At 44.2% G+C, this 27,908-nt stretch overlaps 2 protein-coding genes across 2 annotated transcripts in view; one reads left to right on the top strand and one right to left on the bottom strand.

Annotated features, from left to right (window-relative positions):
* LOC109933979 (gastrula zinc finger protein XlCGF57.1-like) overlaps positions 1-5,809 on the top strand; it is a 36,520-nt gene extending 30,711 nt beyond the window's left edge. The window contains exon 5 of the mRNA XM_048619214.1: positions 1,426-5,809. The gene's annotated coding sequence lies outside the window, so the exon portion shown is untranslated. The remainder of the gene's footprint in view (positions 1-1,425) is intronic.
* A 148-nt stretch (positions 5,810-5,957) lies between these two features.
* LOC109933978 (zinc finger protein 420-like) lies at positions 5,958-23,648 on the bottom strand. The gene is made up of 3 exons (XM_048619306.1): positions 22,827-23,648; positions 20,426-21,369; positions 5,958-6,723 (listed from the first exon to the last, which is right to left on the bottom strand). The coding sequence occupies exons 2-3, from the start codon at positions 21,268-21,270 to the stop codon at positions 5,958-5,960; spliced, it is 1,611 nt and encodes a 536-aa protein (XP_048475263.1). The 5' UTR covers positions 21,271-21,369; positions 22,827-23,648.
* Positions 23,649-27,908: the final 4,260 nt, after the last annotated feature.

Here is a 27,908-nt window from a genome sequence, read left to right as displayed (position 1 = left end):
CTCCCCTCCCTTGTCAGCCTTCTACAGGGACTGTTCCCTTCAGGACACTCTGGTCCATTCCTTCACTCTCAATGCCTCCCCACGGCACCTTCCTTTGCAATTGCAAAAGGTGTAATGCCTGCCTGTTTACTTCTTACCCTCCCCCCCTCACTATTCAAGGCCCCAGAAACACCTTCCAGTTGAAGCAGCGATTTACCTGCACTTCACCAATCTAGTCTACTGTATTCTGTAGTCTACTGCTCACAATGTAGCTTCCTCCACACTGGGGAGATAAAGTGCAGACTAGGCAACTGCTTTGTAGAACACCTAAGTTCTGTTCATGGAAATGACCCTGAGCTTTCGGTTGCCTGCCATTTCAACACAGATCAGATGATGCCGTGTTCCCTGGCCAACATCATTGTCTTGGGCTTGCTGCAGTGTTCCAGCAAAGCTCAGCACGTGCTGGAAGAAGAATACCTCATTTCCACTTGTGAAACCTGCAGCCTTCTGGATTCAGTATCAACTTGAACAATTTTAAGGCTTGAGCATCTTCTCCCATGTCCTTACCCCAAACCCCACACACCAGGCCTTGTCAGCACATGGGCTGCTACCACAAACAACCCACCGTCAGTTTCTAACAGTCCCCACTAGCAGCTATTCATTCTGCCAGGCTGACCTTTACCCATTCCTCTGTCTGCCCAATTGATCTTCTGTCTCTCTCTGGGGTACATCTCCATCTATTGTTTACTCCTTCCCCCACTCCTTTTTTTTCGCATATATACCAAACCTTTCCCAGCTACAATCAGTTCTGAAGAAGGGTCACTGAAATTCTAATTCTTACTTTCTCTCCACAGATGCTGCCAGACCTGCTGAGTTTTTCCAACACTTTGTTTTTGCTCCCCTTCTAACCAACTGTCAAAGCAGTTTCCAGATGCAAGAATTGGAATTTCTAATTGGGGTCGTAAGTGGGGAATGTCTCTGTCTCAAGGTTCAGCCCTTTGCACTTTTAAATCCCACCCTCAGCCCTTCCAGCGCCGGCGCTTTGCATGTATCGCTCCTGAGTCCTGTCCCGCCCCTTCATTGATTCCAATTGGTTGAAGCAGGCGTCCGGGCTCCACTCTTCCTCCTCCTATTGGGCTGGAGTCTTGTCAATGAACTTGCCCCCCCGTCCGACCCCGGTGCTCAAGCATGCGCAGCACGCCTTTGCTCACCAATCGACTGTGCGCCTGCGCGGCTGTCTTTTTAACAGCTGAGTCAAAGGAGGAACAGGGTCTTGTCTCCAGTTTTAAACAATCAGAATGATTTGGAGAGAATTACCCACTATTTATATGAAGGAGGGTGGGAGAGAGTGTAGGACGGGGATTCATAATTTTGAGGGCACAAGAGAGGAAAATATTCCACAGAAACTGGAATTGCCTGTTTATGATTTCTCTGCTTTACTGACAGTGAACAGGTTTGACATCTCCTGCCACAGGGATTAGAAGAGCAGGATCTCGATCAGGAAACCCAAACGAAACATCAGGTCAAGACCTAACAGAGTCACTGCATTCAACAGGAGCTGAACATCACTGCCCTCCTAATGTGCAAGGAGAAATGTTTGTTTTTTCTGAGGAGAAAGATTTCAAACATCAGTGTGATTGGAAAATCACTGAGACACAGGCACACCCGAATGAGTGTGTTCCAACGAACTAACCACGGAAAGCACTTTCACCAGTTACACAGACTCAAAAAACATTGCACCATTTACAGCAGGGTGTAAAACCACGTATGTGTTTTGTTTCCAGACAAGGATTCAACCAATCCTTCAATCCGGAGAGATGTAGACACTGGCACCCTGGTAAAATCATGGAAACGTGTGGACCGAGGAAAGGGATTCAGATTTCCATCCTGGCTAGAAATTCATCAACGCTGACACACTGAAGAGAGTCCACTAACCTGCTCCAATTGTGAGAAGGGATTTGCTCATTTTTCCAGCTTAAAGGTACATCAGAAAATTCACCGGGGAGAAACCGTTCACCTGTCTTGAGTGTTGGGAAAGCGTTTGTGCAGTCATGCAAGTTAAGAACAGTACAGCACAGTACGGGCCCGTCAGCCCATGATGTTGTGCCAACCTATCATCCTACTCTAAGATCAAACTAACCTGCATACCCTTCATTTTACTATCATCTATGTGCCTATCCAAGAGTCATTTAAATGTCCCTAATGTATCCGACTCTACTACCACCGCTGGCAGTGCATTTCATGCACCCACCACTCTCTGTGTAAAGAACCTACCTCTGACATCTCCCCTGTACCTTCCTCCAATCATCTTAAAATTATGCACCCTTGTGATAGTCATTTCCACCCTGGGGAAATGTCTCTGGCTATCCACTCTATCTATGCCTCCCATCATCTTGTACACCTCTATCAAGTCACCTCTCGTCCTTCGCTCCAATGAGAGAAGCCCTAGCTCCCTCAACTTTCCCTCATAAGACCTGCCCTCCATTTTAGGGAGCATCCTGGTAAATCTCCTCTGCACCTTCTCTAAAGCTTCCACATCCTTCCTATAATTAAATTTGACCAGAAACTGAACTGGTCTAGCCAAGTAAATATCGTAGTTACAAATGCAAGTCAGAGGCTGGGAATTCTGTGGTTATTAGCTTACCTCCTGTCTCCCAAAGTCTGTCCACCCATCTGCAAGACACAAGTTGGAGTGTGGCAGTATACTCTCTGTTAACCTGGATGGCAGCAGCACCAACCATATTCCAAAAAGTCAACTCCATCCAGGACAAAGCAGTTGATTGATATTTCAGTCTAGGTGTTTCAATCAAGATATTCATGTATAGAATAAGGCTTTATTAAAAGGATCAACATGTTGGGTTGGGGCAGCAGGCAGGAGAGTGGTACTCAGTGAGACACTCTCAGAGCTCGCACATACGGGTTGGACCAAATTGCTGCCTCCTGCACTGTAATAATTCTGCAAATCTGATTTCCAACTAGCACCTCCGACATTCACTCCACCACTGACATGTACAGGCTGCACTATGTACTATTTACAAGAAAAACCGCTACATTGACAAAGAATTTGCCAGCACTTTGTAAAACTGTGACGTCTGCCATCTAGAAGGACATGGTGGCATTTTCATAGGAACACCAGCAAATGCAAATTCCCTGCAAGTGACCCATCATCCTGACTTGGAACTGTATCAACTGTTTCAATCAAATCTTGTCTCATTTGTGGACTGCTTCTGTGTTTGAGGAGTGGTGAAGGGGGCTGAATATTGTACAATCATCGGGGAGCAATATGATGAAGGGAAGGTCATTGCTGAGTCAGCTATAGTTGGTTGGACCAAGGACAAAACCCCTGAGGAACTCCTGCAGTGATTACCTCTGGCACCCATAACAATCTTCCTTTGTGTTAGGGATTGCTGTAACAAGTGAAGTGTTTTCACCCCGATTCCCACTGACCTGATGCTGCACTCAGTCAAATGTAGCCTTGGTGTTAAAAGGCAGTTATTCTCATCTCACCTGAGAAATACAGCTCCTTTGTCCACATTTGGCTATCATAAGGTCAGGAACTTGGTGGGAACTGAACTGAAAGCCCAGTGAGTAGGTTATTGCTAAGTGTTTCACAGGACTGTCAATGTCACTTTCTATCAGTTTGCTGATGATCAGGATTAGACCAATGAGGCAGTAATTGCCTGAGTGAGATTTGTGCTGCTTTTTGTCAAGACAGGAAATAGCTGTTGGGAAGTGACAGTACAGTGGTATTGTTACTGCATCAATTCACACTAACTAGCGTTTAAAAAGAGTGAGTCTTATCATCCAGAGTCAAAGATTCACCTATATGTTAAAATAATACTTGGACATTCATTCTGGCCAGAAAATGAAACTTCAAAGATGATGATTCAATCAGAAATTCAGCGAAATTAGCCATTTAGCCAGTACTCTTTCCTCCTACTAAATACAACACAAATAGTCCAGTGTTTCAAGAAATAGGTAATAAGTAATTTTATATTACTGTAATTAATTCTAAGAGTTTTATTTTACATAAAGCCCATGAGAAACTAATTCCAAATAAATATTAAGCCATGTTAAAGAATCTCAATTTTCGACATTATCAGGCAGATGCCTGGGTTGTAGCTGTACTGGAAGAGATGACTAGGTGTTCAGCAAAGTCAAAGCAAGAGACTTCCATCCCAGACTGACAATGATCATTTCTACAGAACTATTTTTGCAAGTTTTAAAATTAATCTTCCTCTGTATTCCACAACCTGGCCAGAAACAGATTATTTTCATCCCCCAATTTGAATAGCTGTGGCATGTTTCCACACGCTTTTTGCTTGACTTTGTAAGAACAGCAGCAGAACTACAGGAGAAGTAAGGTTTATTTCAAACTATTTGGATGTGGGGTGGAGTGGCGGGGGGGTGGTGGGGTGGGAGTGGATGGGAGAGATGATTTGGAAATAAAGACACACTCACAAACATGCAAGGAGAGATACAAATAATAATAATAAAAACAGATCATCCAGTTAGCAATAGCCTAAAAGTTCTAAAACAATGAACGGATACCAATTTATCAAAATCTTTGCATTTAAGGTGGAGTCCAAAAGCCCAAAATTGGAGTTAGCAGTCTGGAATTCCTTTGAGGGGGCTCATTGATTGTCTAGCTGGCAGTTCAAAAGTCCATGGATATTTCTTATTTATAAAATTCTTTCAGAGGTGGAAGAATTTTGCTGAAATGTCAATTCTATTTTGCTGTGTTGATAAAAGAAACTTTATAACAAGCAGAGAACATAAAAACAGGACCAGGCTACAAAGCGAAGTTAGGGGTTTTGATACTGTCAGTAGATGTTGTATGAAGTAACATTGACCCTGTGATTGACAAATGTTTCAAAATAACTGAGCTCCAAACTTTGGGAGTTATGTGATCAAGACTCCTTGGTCAGCGTTGGAGTGAACAGTTATCAAGACAGATGCTTGTGTTGCAGATTTTGGGGGGAAAAAAAACTGCCTATGGCTCATCTCAGAGATTATGTGAGGAAATTAACATCGTTTTACAGGATAGGGGTAACTTACACTCATTTGAATCCTATCTCAATCATAGTTTTTAGCATAATATTTTAATACTCCCGTCCCATCAGGAAGTACATTGATTCTGCAGCCCACTTTGACTTCTAAAGAAGTTTCTAGGAGGCTACTGCTTTGTCCAATCATATGGTTGTAGCATTTATCTTTATTAGGTTGTATTTTAAATACAGTCACCGAATCATTATAGATGTGTGTGAAAGTTGGTTTTAAACCAATTCATGACAAAATAATGATAGGAAAGGTAACTGTCAATGCTGAACCCTTAAGGAACTGGACGACACGCCTTCCATCACCTTGAAAAAAAACACCCATTAACCACTTATCTCTGTTTACTGCCTCTCAATCAATTCTGTATCCATGTTGTTACTGTGTTTTATTCCATGATCTCTAAATTTCCTCACAAGTCTGTTGTTTGGCACTGTATCAAAAGCCTTTTGGAATTCCACATGCAGTACAAAACAGAATGTGTCTGATCAATCCTCTTACTTCTCAAAAAGAAATCTCTAGCAAGTTGGTTAAACAAAACCTTTGCCTCATAAATTCATGCTAGCTCTCCCTATTCTAACAAAAAATTGTCTTAACCAATTTTGTCCCAAACTATTGTTTCTAGAGGATTCTGAACAACCCAAACTAAACTGAGTGGCCTGCAGGTCATCGACTTATCTTGACCCCAATTTTTGCTTTGAAGAAGGGCACAATGTTTGCAATTTTCCAGTCCTCTGACATTTTGCAAACAAAATTGAAAAATTCTGACAACCAACTGCATGATTTTCACTCTCATTTGCCAGTGATTGTATCTTAATGGTTTCAACGCCTTCTTAACTTTAAAGTCAAATAGTGTATCTGTCTCCTTATCAATTATAAATCCTTCCAGCATCTGAAATAACAACAAAACTTGATCACTGCATTCACTGGTGAACGCGCTGGTGCCTCCGTAGGTGAGATGACTGAGTGAATCCCTTCCCGCACTCGGAGCAGGTGAATGGTCTCTCCCCACTGTGAAGTCTCTGGTGTACAATGAGTTGAGAGGAGTGCTTGAACCCAGTCCCGCAGTGAGAGCACATGAACGGGGTCTCCTCACTGTGAACCCGCTGGTGGGTCAGCAGGGTGGACGAGGACGTGAAGCCCTTCCCGCACTCGGAGCAGGTGAATGGCCTCTCCCCGGTGTGAACCCGCTGGTGCGCCAGAAGAACAGACGAAGCAGTGAAGCCTTTCCCGCACTGGGAGCAGGAGAACGGCCTCTCCCCGGTGTGGACCCGCTGGTGGGTCAGCAGGTTGGACGACTGAGCGAAGCCCTTCCCGCACTCGGAGCAGGTGAACGGTCTCTCCCCGGTGTGAACCCGCCGGTGTACACTGAGGTCAGACGAGCGCCTGAACCCAGTCCCGCAGTGAGGGCAACCGAATGGCTTCTCCTCGGTGTGAACCCGCCGATGGCACGTCAGTTCGTCGTAGCTTTTGTGGCACTTCCCACACTCGGGGCACTTAAACGGTCTCTCCTCAGTGTGAACCCGTTGGTGTCTCAGCAGGTTGGACGATTGAGTGAAGCCCTTCCCACACACGGAGCAGGTGAACGGCCTCTCCCCCGTGTGACTGCGTCGATGGGTTTCAACCTTGGATGGAGAAATGAATCCTTTCCCGCAGACGGCACATTTCCACGGTTTCCCCCCGTCCTGACTGCATTTATGCTCTGAAAGGTCAGATGATCTAGCGAAGCCTCGTCCACACACAGAACACGTGTACAGTTTCTCGGCACCGGGAACGGTGCTTGTTTCTTCCATGTTCCAATCCGGGTGAGGCTTCGGTTACAATAATCTGGCTGAATCCAATAGATCCTGATGTGATGGCTCATTTGATTCTCCGAACGGAAAATCCTCACGTTTTAATACGCTGTGAAATTGATCGAAAACGGAAAGAGGAAATTGAGACACCACACTCAAAAAACACAAAGGTGCATTGTGAAATTAAACTGAATGGACGTGGTACTTTGTGGGGCTAGTACAATGAAATAACAATTATGAAATCTTTTGGACTGAATCATATAAAATGTTGGCTAGACCGCAGCTAGAGTATTGCTTGTGGTTTTGGAATCCACAAAATTGTAGGCTAGTGATTGTACTGGAGAGGGTGCAGAGGAGATTTACCACAATGTTACTTGAACTGGACAGTTTTAGTTATGAAGGGAGATTGGACAGACTAGGGTTATTTTCCTTGGGGTCATGACTGAGCTGTCTAAAATTATGAGAGGCATAGACAGGAAGAAACCTTTCCCCTTGAGGGAGAGACCAATGATCAGAGGGGTATAGATTTAGGGCAAGGGGCAGGAGGTTCAGAGGGGATGGGAAGAAATTGTTTTTCACCGAGAGGGTGGTGGGAACCCAGAACACTCTGCCTGTAAGGGCGGTAAAGGCAGAAACCCTTGTAACATTTAAGTAGTATTTAGATGTGCATTTGCAATGCCAAGTCAATATGGGAGTACGGGCCAAGTGCTGTAAATGGGATTAGATTGGTGAGGTGGTTGTTTTTGACTGGTGCATACTCAGTTGACCAAAGGGCCGTTTTCTTTGCTGTAGGCTTCTATGACTGTGGCCCTTTTAAGAATGTAAGGGGTAGGAGCATGAATAGTCTATTTAGAACCTGAAACCTCTCCACCATTCCATAATATCATGGCTGATCTGCAGCAGGTCCCAAGCCCTCTTTTGTGCTAGTACCCCATATTCTTCAATCCTCTGATATTTCAAAAGCCTATCTACCTCCTCTATAAATACCTTCACTGACCTAGCCTCCACAACTCTCGTGAGTAGAGAATTCCAGACATGCACTATCCTTTGGGAGAAAACAAAAACCTTCATATTTAAGTATTAATTGAGCTTCTATTTATTCTGTACATTCCCTGGTTCAAGATTCTAATTGTAGAAACATCCCCTCCCCCTCAACATCCACACTGCCGAGCCCCCTCAGAATCCGATGGTCAACGCAAGTTTGGAAGTGGAAGAGAAACTTGACCGTAGTGCAAAAAAAAATCCCTGACCAGGGAAAGACAGAAAGATAAAACTGGTGAGTCACCAACGCTTTGCTGGGGAATGGTGGAAATCGGAAGTTGATATGGTTGGCAGAAGTAACAGAGAGATACAAAACCTGGCCCATGTTTGCCATTGGCAGAGGGAGAAGAAGTGGGACAAAGTCAGAGATGTGATCAGGGAGAGCACAGCTGAAGTGGAGCAATGGCTTGATTCTAGGGAACAGCAGTAGGCCATTCAGCCCCCTCCAGCCTGTTCCACCATTCAACGAGATTGTGGCTGATCTGTGTCCTAACTCCATATACCATTTAAAATTAACAACCGATCCAGGATCCATTGCCGTTTGTGGAAGAGTTCCAAACACTTCCCACCATTTGTATGGAGAAGTGCTTCCTAACATCTCCCCCAAATAGTTCGGTCTAGTTCTCAGACTATGCCCTCCCAATTCCAGAAAAGATCTACAGTAAAGGAGCCACACCACCTCCACAGCCATGCAACCTCCCGTGGAGCACTGCACAAGAAATTCAAAATTTGTAGACAAATGCTCAAAATACTTATCTCTGAAACAATTTCATTGTTTTGAATTCGAACATCTCCTGGCGGAGCCGGCAGCTGGAATGATATGAGAAGCACGGGAGACAGAGGAAAAATCTCATGGTTGAGGAAATCCCCAGTGAATGGGTGACGTCACATGCAATTGTCAGGAATAAAGCTCATCTGGGTCTGTGCAAACCAGAGATCACCACACATTGGTGAAGGATGGGAGGGTCCCTGACAGGGGGTGGAGGAGATCTATCAGAATAGTTGAAAGAATGAGGAATTTTATTTGTAAGGTTAATTTTCTTCTATTATTTGTTCATGGGATGTGGGAGCCACTGGCTGGGTCCAGCATTTATTGCCCTTAAAATGTTAAAATGGTGGTGGTGAGCTGCTGTCTTGAATTGCTGTAGAGAACCCCCCCACCCCCCAACAATGCTGTTCAGGGGAGGTGGGGGTGGAGTTAGGATTCTGGCCCTGCAACAGTGAAAAAAACTGCAATATATTTCCAAGTCAGGATGATGTGCGGCTTAGAAAGTTCCCATGTGTTTGCAGCCCATTCAAGGTGGCAGAAGTTTGGGAGTTGGAAGGTGCTATCTAAGGAGTTTGGGTGAATTAATGCAGTGCATTTTGTAGACGGTACACTTTACTGGCACTGTGCATCAGTGGTAAAGGGACTGAATTATGCTTTCTAGATACTGTTACATGCTTTGGGGTATCAGGAACTTGGAAACACTGGGACAGTTCTCAGTGTGGCAAAGGAGATTGAGGGAAGATTTGATAGAGGCCTTTATGAGACAGTTAGACAAAGTAGATAAAAGTGGTTCTCATTAGCTGATCATAAAAGGATTGCAGGACTGTTTAAGGTCTTCGGCAAAATCACCAAGAGATTTGAGGAGCAAATGTGAACATCAATGATAATATCTAGCATTCAGTTTGAGTGCGAGAAAGTTAGGTCAGAAACAACTTTGCTAAACTGAAATAAGGGTAATTACAAAGGAATGAGGGCAATGATAGTTGGAGTGGACTGGGTAAGGAGTTTAGCAGCAAAGATAGTTGAGAAAAAATAGTTCATGGCTCACATGCTAAGACGTATCTCAGTGAGAAAGAAGGATTTTAGGAAAGTGATTGGCCAACCCTGATTAACCAGCCAAATTAAGGATACCATCAAATTGAAAGAAAAAAAGCATACAAAGTGGCAAAGATTAGGAAAAGATTTAAAAACAAAAAGATGCCCACAAAGGATAGAGAGGAAATAAACTTTGAGGGTAAACTTGCAAAGTGATATCAAGACAGCCAGCAGGAGCTTCATGAAATATATAAAAGGGAAGGGAGAAGAGAAAGAGAACTTGAGTTCCTTAGAGAATGAAAGTGGGAAATTAACACTGGAGAACCAGAAAATGGCAGAGGATTTGAATCAGTACTTTGCATCAGTCTACACAGACTGTGTCTCAGCAGTTAGCACTGCTGCCTCACAGCGCCAGGGACTCGGGTTCAATCCCAGCTTCAGGTGACTGTCTGCTTGGAGCTTACACGTTCTCCTTGTGTCTGTGTGGGTTTCCGCTGGGTGCTCCGGTTTCCTCCCACAATCCAAAGATGGGCAGCATAAGATGTGGATTGGTCATGCTAAATTGCCCTGTAGTGTCTAGGGCATGCAGGCTAGGTGGGTAAGCCATGGTAAATATGGGGCCATGGTAATAGAGTGGGAAGCTGAGTCTGGGTGGGATGCTCTTTGGAGAGTCAATGCAGATTAGATGGGCCAAATGGCTTCTTTCTGCACTGTAGGGATTCTATGATTCTGTGAAATCACAAATAGCATTCCAAAAATAATAAGTAATCGAGGGGCAAAAGGAAGAGAGAAAATAAACACATTAACCATCTCTAGGGAAACTAATGGGACTAAAACCCTGACGGTATGCATGCTGGGATATTAAAGAAAGTAGCTACAGTGATAATGCAAGCACCGATAAGTCATCTTCCAGCCGTCCTCAGATCCTTAAGAGAAAGTCCCAGTGGAGAGGAAAACTGCCAATATAACACATTTATTTAAAAAGGGAAGGAGACAAAGAACAGATAGCTGTAGGCCAGTTAGTTGAGCTTCTGTTATTGGGAAAATGTTAGAGTCTATCATAAAAGATGCAATAGCACAGCATTTAGAAAAGCATAATATGATCAAACAGAGTCAACATGGCGTCATGAAGGGAAATTATGCTTGAGAAATCTACTAGAATTCTAACAAGAAGCATAGCTGGAAGGGAAGCAGTTGATGTAATATTTGGATTTCAACAAGGGCTTTGATAAGGTACCACATGTTAGGCTACTTAATAAGATAAGAGTCCATGACGTTGGAGGCAGTCTATTAGCATAGAGAGGATTGGCTAACTAATAGAAACCAGACATATGGGATTGGGGGCGTTGTGTATTCAGGCTGACAACCTGTAACTGTAACACAGGGATCAGTGCGAGGGCTGCAATTGTTTGGCAGTACAAATTAATGTGAATGCTCTGTAGCCAAGTTTGCAGATGAAATAAGAATAGGTGGGAAGCTAAGCGGTGAGGATGACACAAACAGTCTGCAGAGGGATCCAGACGGGTTAGGTGAGCAGGCAAAAAAACTTGGCAGATGGAATATAATGTGGAAAAGGGTGAGGTTATGTACTTTGGCATGAAGAATAGAGTAGTTGAATATTATTTAAAAGCTACAGCTCAGAAAGCAAGACAACAGGAGGATTTGAGAGTCCATGTGCATGAATCACAAAAGGCTAGCATCTACATTCAGCAGGTATTAGGGAAGACAAGTGGAATGTTGGACATTATTTCAATGGGTATAGTGTACAAAAAAAGGCTTGCTGAAAATACGTGAGGCACTAGTTAGGCCACAGCCAAAATACTGTGAATAATTTTGGTCCGTCCTTTTATCTAAAATAAAATATCCTGACACTGGAGGCAGTCCAGAGAAATTTCATTTGACTGATCACGTGTACAGAGGGGCTGTCTTATGTGGAGACATTTAGTGGGTTTTGCTTGTACTCATTGGAGCTTTGAAGAATGAGAGCTGACCTTATTGAAACATTCGGATTCTTAGGGGACTTGACGGGATAGATGTGGAGAGGTTGTTTCTCTTTGTGGGCAAGAGGACATAATCATAAAATGAGGGGAGGACCTTTAAGACAGTAAAGAGAAGGAATTTTTTTTTCTCTCAGAGGGTAACGAATCTCTGAAATTCTTTACCTGAGAGGGCTTTTGAGTTTGGGTTGAATTGTGTATTCAGGTGGAGAAAGAAGATTTTTACTCATTAAGAGAGCCAAGTGTTATGTAGAGGAGGCAGGAAAGTGGGGCTGAGGATTATCAGATCAGCCGTGATCTCTTTCAATGTTGGAGTCGACTCAGTGGGCTGTTCCTACATCTTACAGCAAGTGGATGGGTATACAAAATAGAAGGGTGTAGAGGGATACGGGCTAAATGCTGGCAAATGGGACTAGGTCAGATTGGGATGTCTGGTCGGCATGGACGAGTTGGACTGAAGGGTCTGTTTCCATGCTGTATGCCTCTATTACTATGATCTATGGTAATGAGCTAGAACTCAATACTTTCACTCAAAGGCTGATAATATCCAGGTCCTGGTGAATCAAGTGTTTCTGTCAGATTTTTGGTATGGTTTGAGTTTCTTGTTCGTGAATCCTGTTGTAATATCCTGTATAGGAGTTTTTTAAAAAATACATCATTTTTAGTAAGGTCAGAAGTTCAGAAAAGAAGATCCTTACTCTTGCTTTGACTTACAATTCAAGATATAGAGTCATAGGTTTACACAGCACGGAAACAGACCCTTCAGTCCAACCAGTCTATGCCAAACATAATCTCAAGCTAAACTATTTCCACCTGCCTGCTCCTGGCCCATATCCCTTTAAACATTTCCTATTCATGTATGTATCCAAAAGTCTTTTGAATGTTGTGATTGTACACGTGTCCATCACTTCTTCAGGAAGTTCATTCGACACACGAATCACCCTTCACGTAAAAAGTTTTCCTCTCATGTCTTTTTTAAAATCTCTCTCCTCTCACCTTAAAAATGTTTCCCCGAATTCTGAAATTCTGCCATCCTTAGGAAAAGACAACTACCATTAACTTTATCTATACCCCTCATTATTTTATCAACTTCTGTAAGGTTGCCTCTCAACCTCCTGCACTCCAGTGATATAGGTCCCAGCCTTTCTCCACAACTTAAACCTTCTACATCTGGCAATATCCTGGTAAATCTCTTCTGAACCCTCTCCAGCTTAATAATGTCCGTCCTATAACTGGGTGACTAGAACTGGACACAGTATTCCTCACCAATATCCTGTATAACCTCAACATGATTTTCGAACTCCTATCCTCAAAGGACTGAGCAATAAAGGCAAGTGTGCCAAACACCTTTTTAACCACCCTGTCTATATGTGATGCAAATGTCAAAGAATTATGTACCTGAACTTGCTAGATCCCTCTGTTCTACAACACTACCCAAATTTAAGATATTTGGCCATCTCTAGAAGAAAATGCATGAAAGCATTTTTATACAGCTACTAAGAACAGAAATTGCTGGAAAAACTCAGGTCTGGCAGCATCTGTGGAGAGAAAGCAATTAACAGTTTGATTCCAGCGACTCTTTTTCAGAACTGATGGCAGCTAGGAAAATGTTGCATACATGCTGAAGACAGGAGGGAGAGGAGTACACGATAGGTAGAGATATAGACAGAGACAGAGAAAGTTAGTTAGGCAGAAAAGGGGATGGATAATAGGTAAGCCAGGGAAGATAGAAAAGCTAATCACTGGGACAACGATAAGAATGAGTTGGCTATGCTGAAAGCAGCACACATGATGACAAGTTCTGAGGTGTGGGTGTGGGGATAGGTAAAGCACATTGAAGAAGGTGCTTAGGCCTGAAAATTATTGAACATGATATTAAACCCTGAAAGTTGCAGGGTCCTCAAGTGGAAAGCGAGATGTTGCTCTTCCAGCTTGCTCTGAGCCTCACTGGAACACTGAACAGGCCCTACACAGAAATGTCAGCCAGTGAACATTTGGTGTGGTGTGTTGAAGTGGTAGGCTCCATCTCCACCAATCACATACTCCTTTCAATGCCCAGCCCCTCCTTATTTCATAAATCCCTTCAGCAGAGATACCCTCTCCTAGCTACCATCAATTCCGAAGAATGAGTCACTAGCCTCAAAACATTAACTCTGTTTTCTCTCCACAGGTGCTGCCAGACCTGCTGAATTTCTACAACAACTTATTTTTGTTTCTGACTTCCAGCATCCACAGTTCTTTGTTTTACTTTAATGTTCAAAGAACTAGTGGGATCTGGAGAGCAAGATTTGCTTCCCTTTTTTCATTGAATCCCTACAGTGTGGAAACAGGCCCTTCAGCCCAACAAGCCCACACCGACCCTCAAAGCATCCCACCCAGAACCATCCCCCTATAACCCACCTAAACTACACATCTCTGAACACTGTAGGCAATTTAGAATGGCCGGTCCACCTAGCCTGCACATCATTGGACTGTGGGAAACCGGAGCACCCGGAGGAAACCCACGCAGACACGGGGCGGGGGGGGGAGAATGTGCAAACTCCACACAGTCACCCGAGGGTGGAGTCGAACCCGGGTCCCTGGCGCTGTGAGCCACCGTGCCGCTTTCTTCGTAGCACCGTTGTGCCTCATCAATAAGACATCGGGTGTGAAAGCTTCATGCAGCTTGATGAATAAATTGTATCCATTCTCAACAATGGACAACAGGCTCCTCCCAGTCATTCCAAATATTGCCCCTAAAAAGATGGCACAGGCTTCCTGCAGCCTAGTGCCCCTAACAAAGATGGCAGTCGCATTCCCGAGAGCCTGTCGCTGGGATATAAGTCTGGGCCATCGTCCCATTTGATGGGACCGGGTTTATCCGAGGTTTGCGGCTGACACAAGCTGTTGAGGAACTCTTTCCACTCACCAACTGACTGGTCGATCGCTCCCCACCCGTTGCCGGCAGCTTTTTATCGTGATGTGTATGTGTGTGAGGCCTGCTCCAGGTGTTGGTAAAGCTTCCCGATCCCCACAAACATCTCCTGAATCTTCCACCACGTCCCCTAAACTCAACAGCACTGCGCATGCTCACTGCCGCACAAGGCACCTTCGGTCCGGTGGAGGGGCGGAGTTTTTGGGCGGTACCCTGAGCGGCCGTTCCTCTAACCAATGGGAGTGAACGAGGGGTGGGACTGGAGGACCCAGCTGGTGGAGCTGGTCCTCCAACCAATGAGAGTGAATGAGGGGTGGTACTAGAGGAACCCAAGGGACAGGATGATGTTACACCTGATGGGAGAAAATGATCCCGGGTCCTTCTGCGGCCTCCCTGCTCCTCGACAGTACCCGTCCTTCCCTCTATCTTTGTGTCATCTGAAAACTTAGCAACAATGCCGTCCGTCCCTCATCAAGATCATTCATATCAAACGTGAATAGTTGTGATCTCAACACTAATCCTTGCAGAACTCCACTAGCCCTCAGATGTTATCCTGAGAAATTCCCCTTTATCCCCATTCTTTGTCTTCTGCCAGTTAGCCAATCCTCCATCTATGCCAGTACATTGCCCCTTACATCATGGGCTCTTATGTAACTGCCTCCTATGTAGCACCTTGTCAAAGGCCTATAGGAAATTGAAATAGATCATGACGATTGGCTCTCCTTTGTCTAACTTGCTCATTACCACCTTTGATTTAATTTGATTTTAATTTATTATTGTCAAATATACCTAAGTACAGTGACATGTTTTGTGTACAGTACAGGTAGGTCATACCATACAAAGTGCATTAGGGTAATAGAACAGAGTGAAGAACACAATGTTACAGCTGCAGAGAAGGTGCACAGTGAGTGAGATCAACATTAAGTTGAAAATTTGAGAGGTCTGTTCAGAAGTCTAGTAACAGTGGAGAAGACGCTGAGATGTTAAATGGAAATTTTGCGTTTGTCTTTACTAAGGATGTAGATGCTCTCTTTACCAGTATATTCAGTGGCATTGTATACTACGGCAACGGTATTAGCTGCATCAATCTTTCTGTGGCCTCTTTTAAAAATTCCAGCAAGTTAGTCAAATGCAATTTCTCCTTTGGATATCCATGCTGGTTTTCCTAAGTAACCCTCCTTTACCCATCTGACTGCTATTTCTATTCCAAGTAATTATATCTAGATGTTTCTCCAGCACTTGAGGTTAAATTGACTGTTCTGTAATTGCTGGCCTATCTTTACAACCTTTATTGAACAAGGACAAAATGCCAGCAATTCTTAACTCCTCCAGCACCTCAGTTGAGTCCAGGGAAGACTGAAAGACTGTGGCCAGTACCACTGCAATTTCTACTCTCACTTCCTCGGATGCATTTCATCCAATCCTGGTGCTTTGTTAACTTTGAAGTGTCGCTAGCCTATCCAACACTTATCATATCTAATCACTAATCATATTATCACCATACTTTTACTTTTGATGCGCTGTCTGAAGGAGTAGATTCAGTAATCAGAGATCAGAAAGTGTTGTAGTGACTGGAGCCAATGACTTTCATCTTTCCAATTTTTAATTCCAGCACTGGATGTGTGATAAGTAATTTGATTAACTAGTAAAAGTGGAGGAATGGAGAGAGATGATGGTGAGGTACAGCTGGGCATTGTCAGTGTATATACAGTAATAGAGTTATACAGCACAGAAACAGACCCTTCAGTCCAACTTGTCTATGCTGACCAGATATTCTAAACTGAACTATTCCCATTTGCTTGCATTTAGCCCATATTCCTCTAAACTCTTTTTATTCATGTACCCAAATGTTGTAATTGTACCTGCCTCCACCACCTCCTCTGGCATTTCATTCCATAAGTGCACCACCCACTGTGTGAAAATGTTGCCACTCAGGTCCCTTTTCGCTTTCACTTTATCCATATGCTGTTTGGCTTTGGACTCCCCTTCCCTGGGAAAAAAACTCTTTGGTTATTCACCCTATCCATGGCCCTCATGATTTTAAAAACCTCTAAACCACCCGTCAACCTCCGATGCTCCAAGGATAAAAGCCCCAGCATGTTCAGCCTCTCCCTATAACTCAAACCCTCCAATCCCTGCAACATCCTTGCAAATCTTTTCGGCACAGGGAGACCAGAATTGAATGCAGTATTCCCTAAAAGTGGCCTCACCAATGTCCTGTACAGCCACAACATGATGTCCTGACTCCTGCACTGACCAATGAAGACAAGTGTGTCAAATGCCTTCATCGCTACCCTGTCCACCTGTGACTGCAATTTCAAGGAACTATGCACCTGTACCCCTAGGTCTCTTTGTCCAGTAATACACCCCAGGGTCCTACCATTAACCATGTAAGTCCTGCCCTGGTTTGCCTTACCAAAATGCAACACCTCACATCTATCGCAATTAAACAGCATCTGCCATTCCTTGGCTCTTTTCGTCAAGTTTCTGTGGTACTCTGAGATAACCTTCTTCATGATCACTGCACCAGCAATTTTGGTGTCATCTGCAAACCTAGTAACTGTACCTCCTGTACTCACATCCACATCCAAAATGCAGTGGACCCAGCACTGATCCTTGCCAGACACTGCTGGTCATAGGCCTCCAGTCTGAAAAACACCACCTCTACTACTACTGAGATAATGAGAACTGCAGATGCTGGAGTCAGAGATAACAAAGTTTGGAGCTGGAGGAACACAACAGGCCAAGCAGCATCAGCGGAGCAGGAGAGCTGACATTTCAGTCGGGACCCTTCTTCAGAAAACGAAGGGTCCCAACCCGAAATGTCAGCTTTCCTGTTCCTGTAACACTGCCTGGCCTGCTGTGTTCCTCCAGCTCCACACTTTGTCACCTCTACTACCTCTGTCTCCTACCTTCAAGCCAATTTTGTATTTAATTGGCCAGCTCCCCCTGGATTCCTTGTGATCTAACCTTACTAACCAGTCTGCCATGCGGAGCCTTGTCACATGCTTTGCTGAAGTCCTTTTGGATAACATTTACCACTCTGCCTTCATCAATCTTCTTTGTCACCTCTTCAAAATGCTCAATCAAGTTAATGAGACACGGTTTCCCATACACAAAGCCATGTTGACTATTCCTAATCAATCTCTGCCTTTCCAAATGCAGGTAAATCCTGTCCCTCAGAATCCCCTCCAATAACTTGGGTGGCACGGTGGCTCAGTGGTTAGCACTGCTGCCTTACAATGCCAGGGGCCAGCGTTTGATTCCACCCCTGGGTGACTGTGTGGAGTTTGCACATTCCCCCTGTGTCTGCGTGGTTTTCCTCCGGGTGCTCTGGTTCCTCCCCACAGTCCAAAGATATGCAGGCTAGGTGGATTGTCCATGCTAAATTGCCCATAGGGTGGGTTATGGGGGGATGGGTCTGGGTGGGATGCTTTGAGGGTTGGTGTGGATTTTTTGGGCCGATGGGCCTGTTTCCACACTGTAGGGATTCTATGAACACTTATATAAGGCACACTAGTCTATAGTTCCCTGGATTTTCCTTACCACTTTTATTAAATAATGGCACCACGTTAGCCAACCTCCAGTCTTCTGGCATCTCATCCACGGCTGTCGATAATACAAATATCTCAGCAAGGGGCCCAGAAATTACTTTCCTAGCTTCCCACAAAGTTCTGGGATTTACCTGATCAGGTCTCAAGGATTTATCTACCTTTATGCATTTTAAGACCTCCAGCACCTCCTCTTCTGTAATGCGGTTGCTTTTCAAGACATCACTATTTATTTCTCCAGGTTCTGTGGCTTCCATACCCTTCTCCACGGTAAATCCTGATATGAAATATTCATTTAGTATCTCATCCACCCCCTGTGGTTCCACACAAAGAAGATCTCATTGATCATTAAGGAGCCCAATTCTCTCCCTCGTTACTCTTTTGCCGTTAATGTCTTTGTAGAATTCCTTGGATTCTCCTTAACTCTATTTGCCAAAGTTATCTCATGTCCTCTTTTTGCCCTCCTGATTTGCCTCCCTTATTCTTCTCTCAGAATTCACTTGATCTCAGCAGTCTATACCTGACACATGCCTCCTTCTTTTCCTTGACCCAAACCTCAATTTCTCTAGCTATCCAGCATTCCCTACACCTATCAGGCCCAGTCCCGTGCACTAACAGGAACTCTCATTATCTCATTTTTGAAGGCCTCCCACTTTCCAATCATCCCTTTTCCCGCAAAAAGCCTCCCCCAATCAAGTTTTTGCAAGTTCTTGCCTAATACTGTCAAAATTGGCCTTAGTCCAATTTAGAACTTTTAGATCAAGTCAAACCTTTTCCATAACTATTTTAAAACTAATAGAATTATGATCACTTGCCCTGAAGGGCTTCCCCAGTGACACCTCAGTCACTTGTCCTGCCTTATTTCCCAAGAGAAAGTCAAGTTTTGTCTTTCCCTAGTAGGTACATCCACATATTGAATAAGAAAACATTCTTCTACACACTTAACAAATTCCTCTCCATCTAAGCCCTGAACACTGTGACAGTCCTAGTCTATGTTTCGAAAGTTAAAATTCCCCTACCATTACAATCTTATTATTCTTACATATATCTGAGATCTCCTTAAACATTTACTTCTCAATTTCCTGCTGACTACTGGAAGCCCTATAGTACAATCCCAATAAGGTGATCATCCCTTTTTTATATTTCAGTTCCACTCATGTAACTTCAATGGATGTCTGCCAGGATTATCCTCAAGTACAACTGGAACGTTATCCTTAACCAAAAACCCCACTTCCCCTCCTCTCTTGCCCTCCATTTCTATCCTTCTTGTAGCATTTATACCCTGGAACATTAAGCTGCCAGTCTTATCCCACATTTTTGTAATTGCTATGATATCCCAGTCCCTTGTTCTAACCATGCCTTAAGTTCATCTGTCTTACCTGTCAGGCCTCTGCATTAAAGTAAATGCAGTTTAATTTATCAGTCTTACCTTGTTCTCTGCCATGGCCTGCCTTGACTATTTATGTCTTGACTCCCCTTATCTAGTGTACCATTCTCAGACCTATCGTTTTTTCTCACCCCGCCCCTTTACTAATTTAAAGCCTCTGCAGTAGCACTAGCAAATTTCCCCAACAGGATATTGGTCCATATGAAAAATAACACACTGTTTTTGGATGATATCACTTAAAAGCAGCATATAAATGAGAAAGAGGAGGGACTAAGGATATATATACCAAAAAGAGCCAAGTACAAGACTTTGGAGAGGAAAGGAATGGTGGAGATAGGTCAGGAGTTTGGAAGGACGGTGGGTGATGATAGTGAGTTTAAAGATGAGGGGGACAGCACAAGGAGAGAACTATAAACAATATGGGAAGATTGGGCAGTCAGCAGTTAAGACAGCATCTGATCGCGGGAGCAGAGGTGGGTCTCATTGAGAAGATCAACTCTAACAGGGCAGCAGAGAAGAGGGAAGAGCAACTAGAGGAATCAGCAAGATGTGGGGTTGATCAGGGAAGAACACTGGAGACAGTTTGGCCTGATGGCCGAGTGGAAGGAGGGTGGTTGCAATGTTCATGTGAAAGAAACTCCACAAGCCCCTTACAGTTGTTATTGCAGGTGAGGATGGAGAAGACAGACGAGGGGCGAGCCCTTCAAAAGGATCTAGGTTGTTTGAGATATTAAAAAGACTCAACACCCTGTGTTTCAGAAAAAGCTGAATTGTTTGATCTTTATTTAAAACATCCGCTCCCGTAATTGACTTATGGCTTAGGAACATCAGCAGAAATAAACCCCAGTGAACACAGTTCAGTTCTAGATGTGATTGAACAGCAAAATCCAATCTTTGACATTACTGGTGAACTTGCTGATGTGTCAGCAGGGTAGTTGAGGAAGTGAATCCCTTTCCACACTCAGAGCAGGTGAACGGCCTCTCCCCAGTGTGAACTCGCTGGTGTACAGTGAGGTCAGATGATCGCCTGAACCCAGTTCCACAGTGAGAGCACCTGAATGGTCTCTCATCTGTGTGCACACGTTGATGGGACATCAGTTCCCCAGAACTTTTATAGCACTTCCCGCAGTTTTCGCATTTGAAGGGCCTTTCACTATTGTGAACGAGTTGGTGTCTCAGGAGGTTGGACAACTGAGTGAATCCCTTCCCACACTCAGAGCAGGTGAATGGCCTCTCCCCAGTGTGGATCTGCTTGTGTCTGAGCAGGTCGAACGAGCGAGTGAATCCTTTGCCACAGGCTGAGCAGGTGAAGGGTCTCTCCCCAGTGTGACTGCGCTGGTGGACAGTGAGGTGAGACGATTGTCTGAACCCAGTGCCACAGTGACAGCACCGGAACGGTCTCTCCCCATTGTGAACTCGTTGGTGTTTCAGGAGGTGGGATGATCGAGTGAATCCCTTCCCACACTCAGTGCAGGTGAAGGGCCTCTCGCCAGTGTGAACCCGCTGGTGTGTCAGCAGTTCGGACGACTTAGTGAATCCCTTCCCACACTCCAGGCAGGTGAATGGCCTCTCCCCAGTATGAGTGCGCTGATGAATTTCCACTTCGAAGGGGTAGTTGAATCCTTTCCCACAGTCCCTGCATTTCCATGGTTTCTCTCCAGTGTGGCTACGCTTGTGCCTTGACAAGCCAGAGGATCGATTGAAGCCTTGTCCGCATTCAGAACATGTGTACATTTTCTCTCCTTCCATGTTCAAAATGCGATGAAATTCAGATCCTGCTGAGTGTCTCCCTCAATTCTTGGTGTTTCGTTTGTGCTTCTTGCCTGAAGATTGTCCTTTTCCAAAGCCCTGTAAAATATATTTAAAACAGGAAGAAAAACACAAAGGCAGGCTGTGAAATGGAAGTGAATGAATTTGTGGGCTGGTGCTGGGGATAAAAGTAACAGTAAAAGAGGAGGTCATAAAAACCCACTGGTTCATTCATATCCTTCAGGGGAAGTACCCAGTTTGGACTTACATAAGACTGTGACCTCTCTGGGAGAGAGACAGGTGGAAAAGGACAAAAGGGAGATAGACTTCAAACATCTGTAGCTCGACCAGATGTTTGACAGAATCTCCCAAATCCACAAACACACCCTTTGGAAAGACACGGGAGAGAGAACAGATTTAACGTTTCGAGTCTAATAGGACTCTTTTACAGAACAATTTTTCAGATTTAACATGCACAGATCGTGCATGAGTTAATATTTGACAAAGCAATTCCCAACCTTGTACCAATTTTGTCTAAAGAAACATTTCTACATTCACTCCTGAAAAGTCTGTCTCTCAGTTTTAGTCCCTGTCCCCTCATCCTGGTTTTCGCAAACAGTCAAAATAGTTCCTTTCTCATCAACATCACCAATTCCAATTTAAATCCTGAAAGCTTTGATCAAATCAAATTTTAACTGATTGAATTTCAGAAATACATCCCTCAAATTAGGAAATGCTGGAAGAAAACAGCAGATATAGCAGCTTCTGCACAGACAGAAACAGGGTTAACATTTCAAGATTGTTTTCTTGGAATATACAATGAGGTGAAACATTTTGGCAGAAGCAATAGGGACAGTGACTATATATTGAATTTTACAGTTTTAAAGAGTTTGCGGGACTTGGGGGCTAATGTGCAAAACCGTTAAAGGTAACAGGATATATTGAGGGAGAAGTTTGCAAAATATATGGGATCTTTGGCTTCATAAATAGAAGTAATGAGAACAAACTCAAGAAAAACTATGTTGGCTGAATAAAGGAAATTTAATTACAAGGTTAGTTTGGGGTCATTCAGCTTTAAGAAAAGGATTTGAGGCAAGATTTCATAGAGGTGTACAAGGTTTAAACAGGTTTAGATTTGGTAGACAAAAGAAAAGCTGTTTCCAGTGGATGATGAGACAGGGATTGGGGATACAGGTTTAAAGTGTCAGGGAAGGAATAGAAGGCCAAGAATTATTTGTTTTGCATTGACGGGTAATATGCAGAATCTACTACCCATAATGGTGGCAGAATTGATTCTATTAATGATTGATGAAGGAAATTGGATGAGCGCTTGTGGGGGAAATAAACTTGCAGGGCTTTGGGGAAAGAGCAGGGGATTGGGACTGACTGGATTATTTTGCAGAGAACCTGAATGGGCTTAATGTTCACTTTCTGTACCATAATGAATCTATACCAGATTTTCTTAACCCCTGCTCATAACCTAACCATACTTGAATATCTTAGTACTTTTACAGTCACATATGGATCTGAAATTTTTTCCAACAGACAAAACAAACCTTTTGCCTTCCACTGTCAAATGCTGTTGATATTCAGGTCCTCGTTTGATTTTGATTTTTTGAAAATATTTGCTCAAGGATGAGAGCATCAGTAGCTACGGCAGTAAGTATTCCCAATCTCTAACTGCTCTGGAAAAAATGGGGAACTTCCTTCTTGAGCCACTGAAGTCTTTGACGGGTAATATACCACGGTGCTGTTACGAAGTGGTTTGGTGGAGTTTCCTGTCCGCAAATGATTCCCATTTAATAACCTGCAAAATATTTTACGAAAAACCCCTCACCGTCGGTCCAGGATAGAAATTCAGAAGAGACCCTCTATCTAACCCTCTATCAAAGGATTTTGCTAAAAAAATCCATCACAATCAGTTCAGGACAAAAATTCAGAATGGACAAACGCTTCTCTTGGTCTGAGTTTGCTGTGTCTTAAGTCCTTCCTTTCTCACTGTAGCCCTGTCAACTGCAGCGCATGCGCACTGCTGCATATTGCCTCCCTACAAACAGAGCAACCATGCATGTGTCCCGCGGAACATTGACCCCAACAAAGATGGCGGCAGTATCCCGCGGCCAATCAGCGCCTGGGTCACGTAGCCGTTTTCCCGTTTGCTGCAAGCGAAGGACAGGGAGTTCCTAATTTGGATCTGAGAACCTACGCCTGGTGTTAACGAATCCTAAAGTCTACACTGGCTCGATTTTATTCGAGCTCCTCGCTGTTCCTCTCCCTGCACCACTCCCTTCTCCATCGGCTCCTGCACTTGCACAGTCTTCAGTCATTGCGTCTGCACAGGAGCTTCGTCCTGTGTGGATGATCACGTGCCTTCAGCAGTCCCGGGGCCCCGCCCTCCAGCCCCGCCCCCTCTATATCTATTGGCCACAACCACTGTCAATCACCCGGATCCGATTGTAAGGCGACACTGCCCCAGCCTCACCCTGAGCTGCTGACTGTCCCAGCTTTTTCTATTGTACATTGGAGCGGGAGCTGGAGGGTCAGGCGTCCCTGGCCTGATTGCTCCTCTCTGATTTCCCCGGCTCCTTCACTGACCCCAGGGTAGGGATTGACATCTTTACTGTTCCCAGGACAGGGATTTGCACCTTTACTGTTCACAAACAGGGATAAGCACCTTCTTTGTCCCCAGAAAAGGGATTAGTGCATTTACTTTGAAGGGGAAAATCCAGGTTTTATCTCAGTTGGAAACTTTTTGTTTACAGTAGCAAAAGCAAAGTTGCCGGAAAACCTCAGCAGGTCTGGCAGCATCTATGAAGAAAAAATCAGTTAACGTTTCGGGTCACCAGACCCGAAACTTTAACTCTGAATTTTTTTTCTTGGATGCTGCCAGACCTGCTGAGCTTTTCCAGCAACTGTTTTTGTTCCTGATTTACAGCATCTGCAGTTCTTTTGGTTTGTGTTTACAGTAGCTTCGGTAGAGCAAAACGTTCTGGCTTTTAGACCATAAAATATCAGAGCAGAAGTAGGCCATTCAGCCCATCAAGTCTGCTCAGCCTTTGGATCATGGCTGATTTGTTTTGCAATCCCATTCTCCTGCCTTCTCCCTGTAACCCTTAATCCCCCTACAAATCAAGAACCTATGTCCCTCTGTCTTAAATATACTCTGTGACTTGGCCTCCACAGCCTTCTGTGGAAATGTGGTCCTCAGAGTCACCACCACCTTTTGGCTGAAGATCCTCCTCGTCATCGTTCTAAAGGATTGTCCCTTCACCCTGAGGCTGTGGTCTTGGGTCCTAAACTCTCCTACTAGTGGAAACTAAAATAACTCCACAGAGGCTGATATTCCGTCATCAAGTCACTCCTTATTTACACATGGAGCATCCTTGGCACTGGTCCAGCACCCACCGAGCCAGTTGTCAGAGTGAACTGGGTATCTGAGACTCCTGCTTTATATCTGTCAGCCAAGTTTAACAGCCCCACTCAGGGAACTCATATTCTGTGAGGTTCACATTGCTGACCTCATGACAATCACTACATTCCTCCTCCTTTGAGTCTGAGGACATAGGACTTTTTTTTTAAACTTCCTGCAGGGGTGTTTTAGCAATGGGTCAGGTTCCTCCAATTCTGCCTCTGATTTGGGAGGAATGTAATGCATCGTAGTTTGTGTCTTGCGCCTGGACATTCTCATCTATAGGCAGCCGAGGTGATGATGTCCACTGTGTCCAACTCACATTCTGAGGTATCATCAATGCTTGACAGAGAAGTAGAACCCACGGATTCTGGAATAGTTTGAAAGGCTGTTGAGGAGCTGGGCTACTGCACTGTTTGCAAGTTTGCAGCTTTCATATGGTCCACACACTTGTTCAGAACCATTGCACCTACTCGAACTTGATGTGTCACTGGACCTGACCTGGCATTGACCATCCCTCTCACCCATGCGAGGCCATTCCCATGGTTCCTACCCCAAACTTTATCTCCTGAAGTAAACTGTCTGTCCTGCTTAGCAGAGTCTTAGGTCTGGCCTTGGCGTTCATGATGGCTGTTTGACCAACCTCCCCCACCCCTCCACCACCCCTTCACCACCAAAGTCTGGGAAGATCAGATTTAACCTGGTACGGAGTCTTCTCCCGATGAGTAACTCTGCTGCAGCTATCCTTATAGTTGCATGAAGGGTGGTCCTATAACCAAATAGGAAACGGGACTGTTGGATATCTAGTGAAGCTGTAGGCTGTTTAATAAGCCTGCCTTCAAAGTTCGGACTGGTCTTTCTGCCAGACCATTGGATATTGGATGGTATGGAACTGTCCTTATATGTCAAATACCATTCGACTTTTAGAAATACTCAAGTACCCTACTGGTAAACAATGGCTCGTCACCTGTGACCAACACTTCTGGGAGTCTATGTATTGCAAAGGATGCACTTAGTTTTTCTATCATCGCCCATGTGTTTGATGAATGAACTCTATGAGTCGGCACCCACAATGACTAAGAACATTGATCCCCTGAAAGGAACTGATTAGCCAACCGAGTCCAGGGTTTACCTGGCCATTCCCACGAATGTGGTCGATCTGCTGGCCGTAATTTTCGTCCCTGTTGACACTCGGGGCACTGATCCACCAATGCAGCTATGCCTGTATTAAATCCTGGCCACCAGACATAACATCTCGCCAAATCTTCATTTTGGAAACCCCTGGATGAGTTCAGCAAGAATCTGCTGGCAAACTTTGCTTCCCGTTTCATCTACTGTGATCTGGTTTCTTCATATCCAAATGGGTTTCAATTCTGGTTTTCGTGGCCCTTTGGATTCACCCATCACCACCAGCTCTTTCAGTTTTGCCAGGACTAGGTCTTTCTGCGTCCAAAGTCTGATATTTTCAGCTATTACTGGGACTGTGTCCACAAAATTTAAAACAATTATGGACGCTTCCTGTGATGGTGCTACCAGCAGTTTATCTGCCACTAGGAGTTGGCTCAATGCATCGGCATTTGCTTCTTGGCCTCCTGACTTGTAATTATATGCGCTTAGTATTACAGCTGTCACTGAATTCAGCCTGAAGCTATGGGCGGCACTGCCTTGTCCTCTTTAAGTAGACTTAGCAGGGGTTGTGGTCTGTTATTATTACAAATTTATATCTGTAAAGGTATTTGTGGAACTTCCTGACTCCAAATATGACTGCCAAAGCTTCCTTCTCTATCTGGGCACATTTACGTTCTGCATTAGCCAAAGTCCTGGATACATGCACTGTTGGATGTTTCCCTCAATTGTGCAACCTGTAAGCTATTACTACCACGATGGCCTACGAGGAGGCATCGCATGTCAATACCAGATCTCGCTTGAGATCAGAGTGTACCGATACCTTAGAGGATGATAGTTGTTTCTTCACTTTCCTGAAAGCTATGGCTTGGATACACAACCAATTCCAAGGCTGACCCTTTTTAAAGAATTGATGCAAAGGTGCCAGGATGGAGGCCGGGTTATGTATGAACTTGATGTAATAATTCACCAGCCCAAGGAAAGCCCTAAGCTCTGATATAGAAGTGGAAGCTATGGCATCGTTGATCACCCGGTCTTGTCAACTCTGTAGCCCTGGTGCCTGGAACATACATTTTTCCCTTCTAAGGAGCTATGCCTACCTGGGAGAAATGTCTAAGGACTATATCCAAGTTTACTTAAGTGTTCCTTATTGGTCTTCCCTGTTATTAGCATGTCATCTAGATAAATGGTGACCTGGGGTAACCATGTAAAATGTTTTTCTTTGTCCACTGAAAAATTGCAGTTTTGTACAATGGTGCATACCCTATGCGAGGGATTGAGTATTTATCCAGCTGCAAAAAGCAGTTTACTGTTTGTTTAAAATCTCCACAAAGGCGAACTGACCCATTGGGCTGTACAATCAGTACAACCAGCTACCCATTCCGCAAACTGAACTGATTCGATGATTCCTTCGCTTTTCAGCCTTCTGATCTTTGCCTCTAGTTTTGCCTGTAAGTCCAATGGCACTGGATGAGCCTTGCAGAATCATGGAATTGCTTCCTGGTCAACATACAAGGTGACCTTGACTCCGTTGATAGTCTCTAGGCCTTCCTGAAGAACTTCTGCGTATTTAATTAGGACTTCACTGAGGCAACCATATTCCAATCAAAAAATGTTCAGCCAATCTAAGTGAATCTTTTTCAACTCATTTCACCCCATCAAGCTTGGGCCCAAGCTTTTTACTACAACTGGTGGTAACTGAACCAGCTGCTCCTCAGACCGGAACCGACATTGTACCCTTAAACTGTGAAGGTTCCCCAGCGTAGTCTAGCTGAGGTTTTGCACAAATTTAATGGTTGTAGCCCAGAGCAAATTTTGCTGAAGATTGGTTCTGCTTTCACAAAAATGGCCGTGTCGGTATTGATCTCCATTAGAACTGAGTAACCATTTAACCAGTTGTTCATTGTTTGGTTCTGATTTAGATGTTGCTAAGCAATTTAACAGTTCCAAATCAGTTGTAGCTGGACTTTTAAAGGTATGCACTCTCCTAGATACTGGCCTAGGAGTTCTCTTACTCAATTTAGGTCTAGTGGGATTCTTTTGCTGTTTCAAGTCCACATACCTGCAGCAACTACAATACCTTGCTTACCCGGGTCCTGAAGAA

The sequence above is a fragment of the Rhincodon typus genome, chromosome 42 (assembly GCF_021869965.1).
Source record: "Rhincodon typus isolate 14 chromosome 42, sRhiTyp1.1, whole genome shotgun sequence".
Lineage (NCBI taxonomy): Eukaryota > Metazoa > Chordata > Chondrichthyes > Orectolobiformes > Rhincodontidae > Rhincodon > Rhincodon typus.
This window is presented reverse-complemented; position numbering and strand designations above follow the sequence as displayed.

What these genes read in the sequence shown, in the direction of transcription:
- LOC109933978 (XM_048619306.1), bottom strand. Translation starts at nt 21,270, where the DNA reads ATGGAAGGAGAGAAAATGTACACATGTTCTGAATGCGGACAAGGCTTC. An exon ending in ACACATCAGCAAGTTCACCA is followed by an intron (nt 6,724 to 20,425) that starts GTAATGTCAAAG and finishes GCATAAATGCAG; the next exon opens with TCAGGACGGGGGGAAACCGT.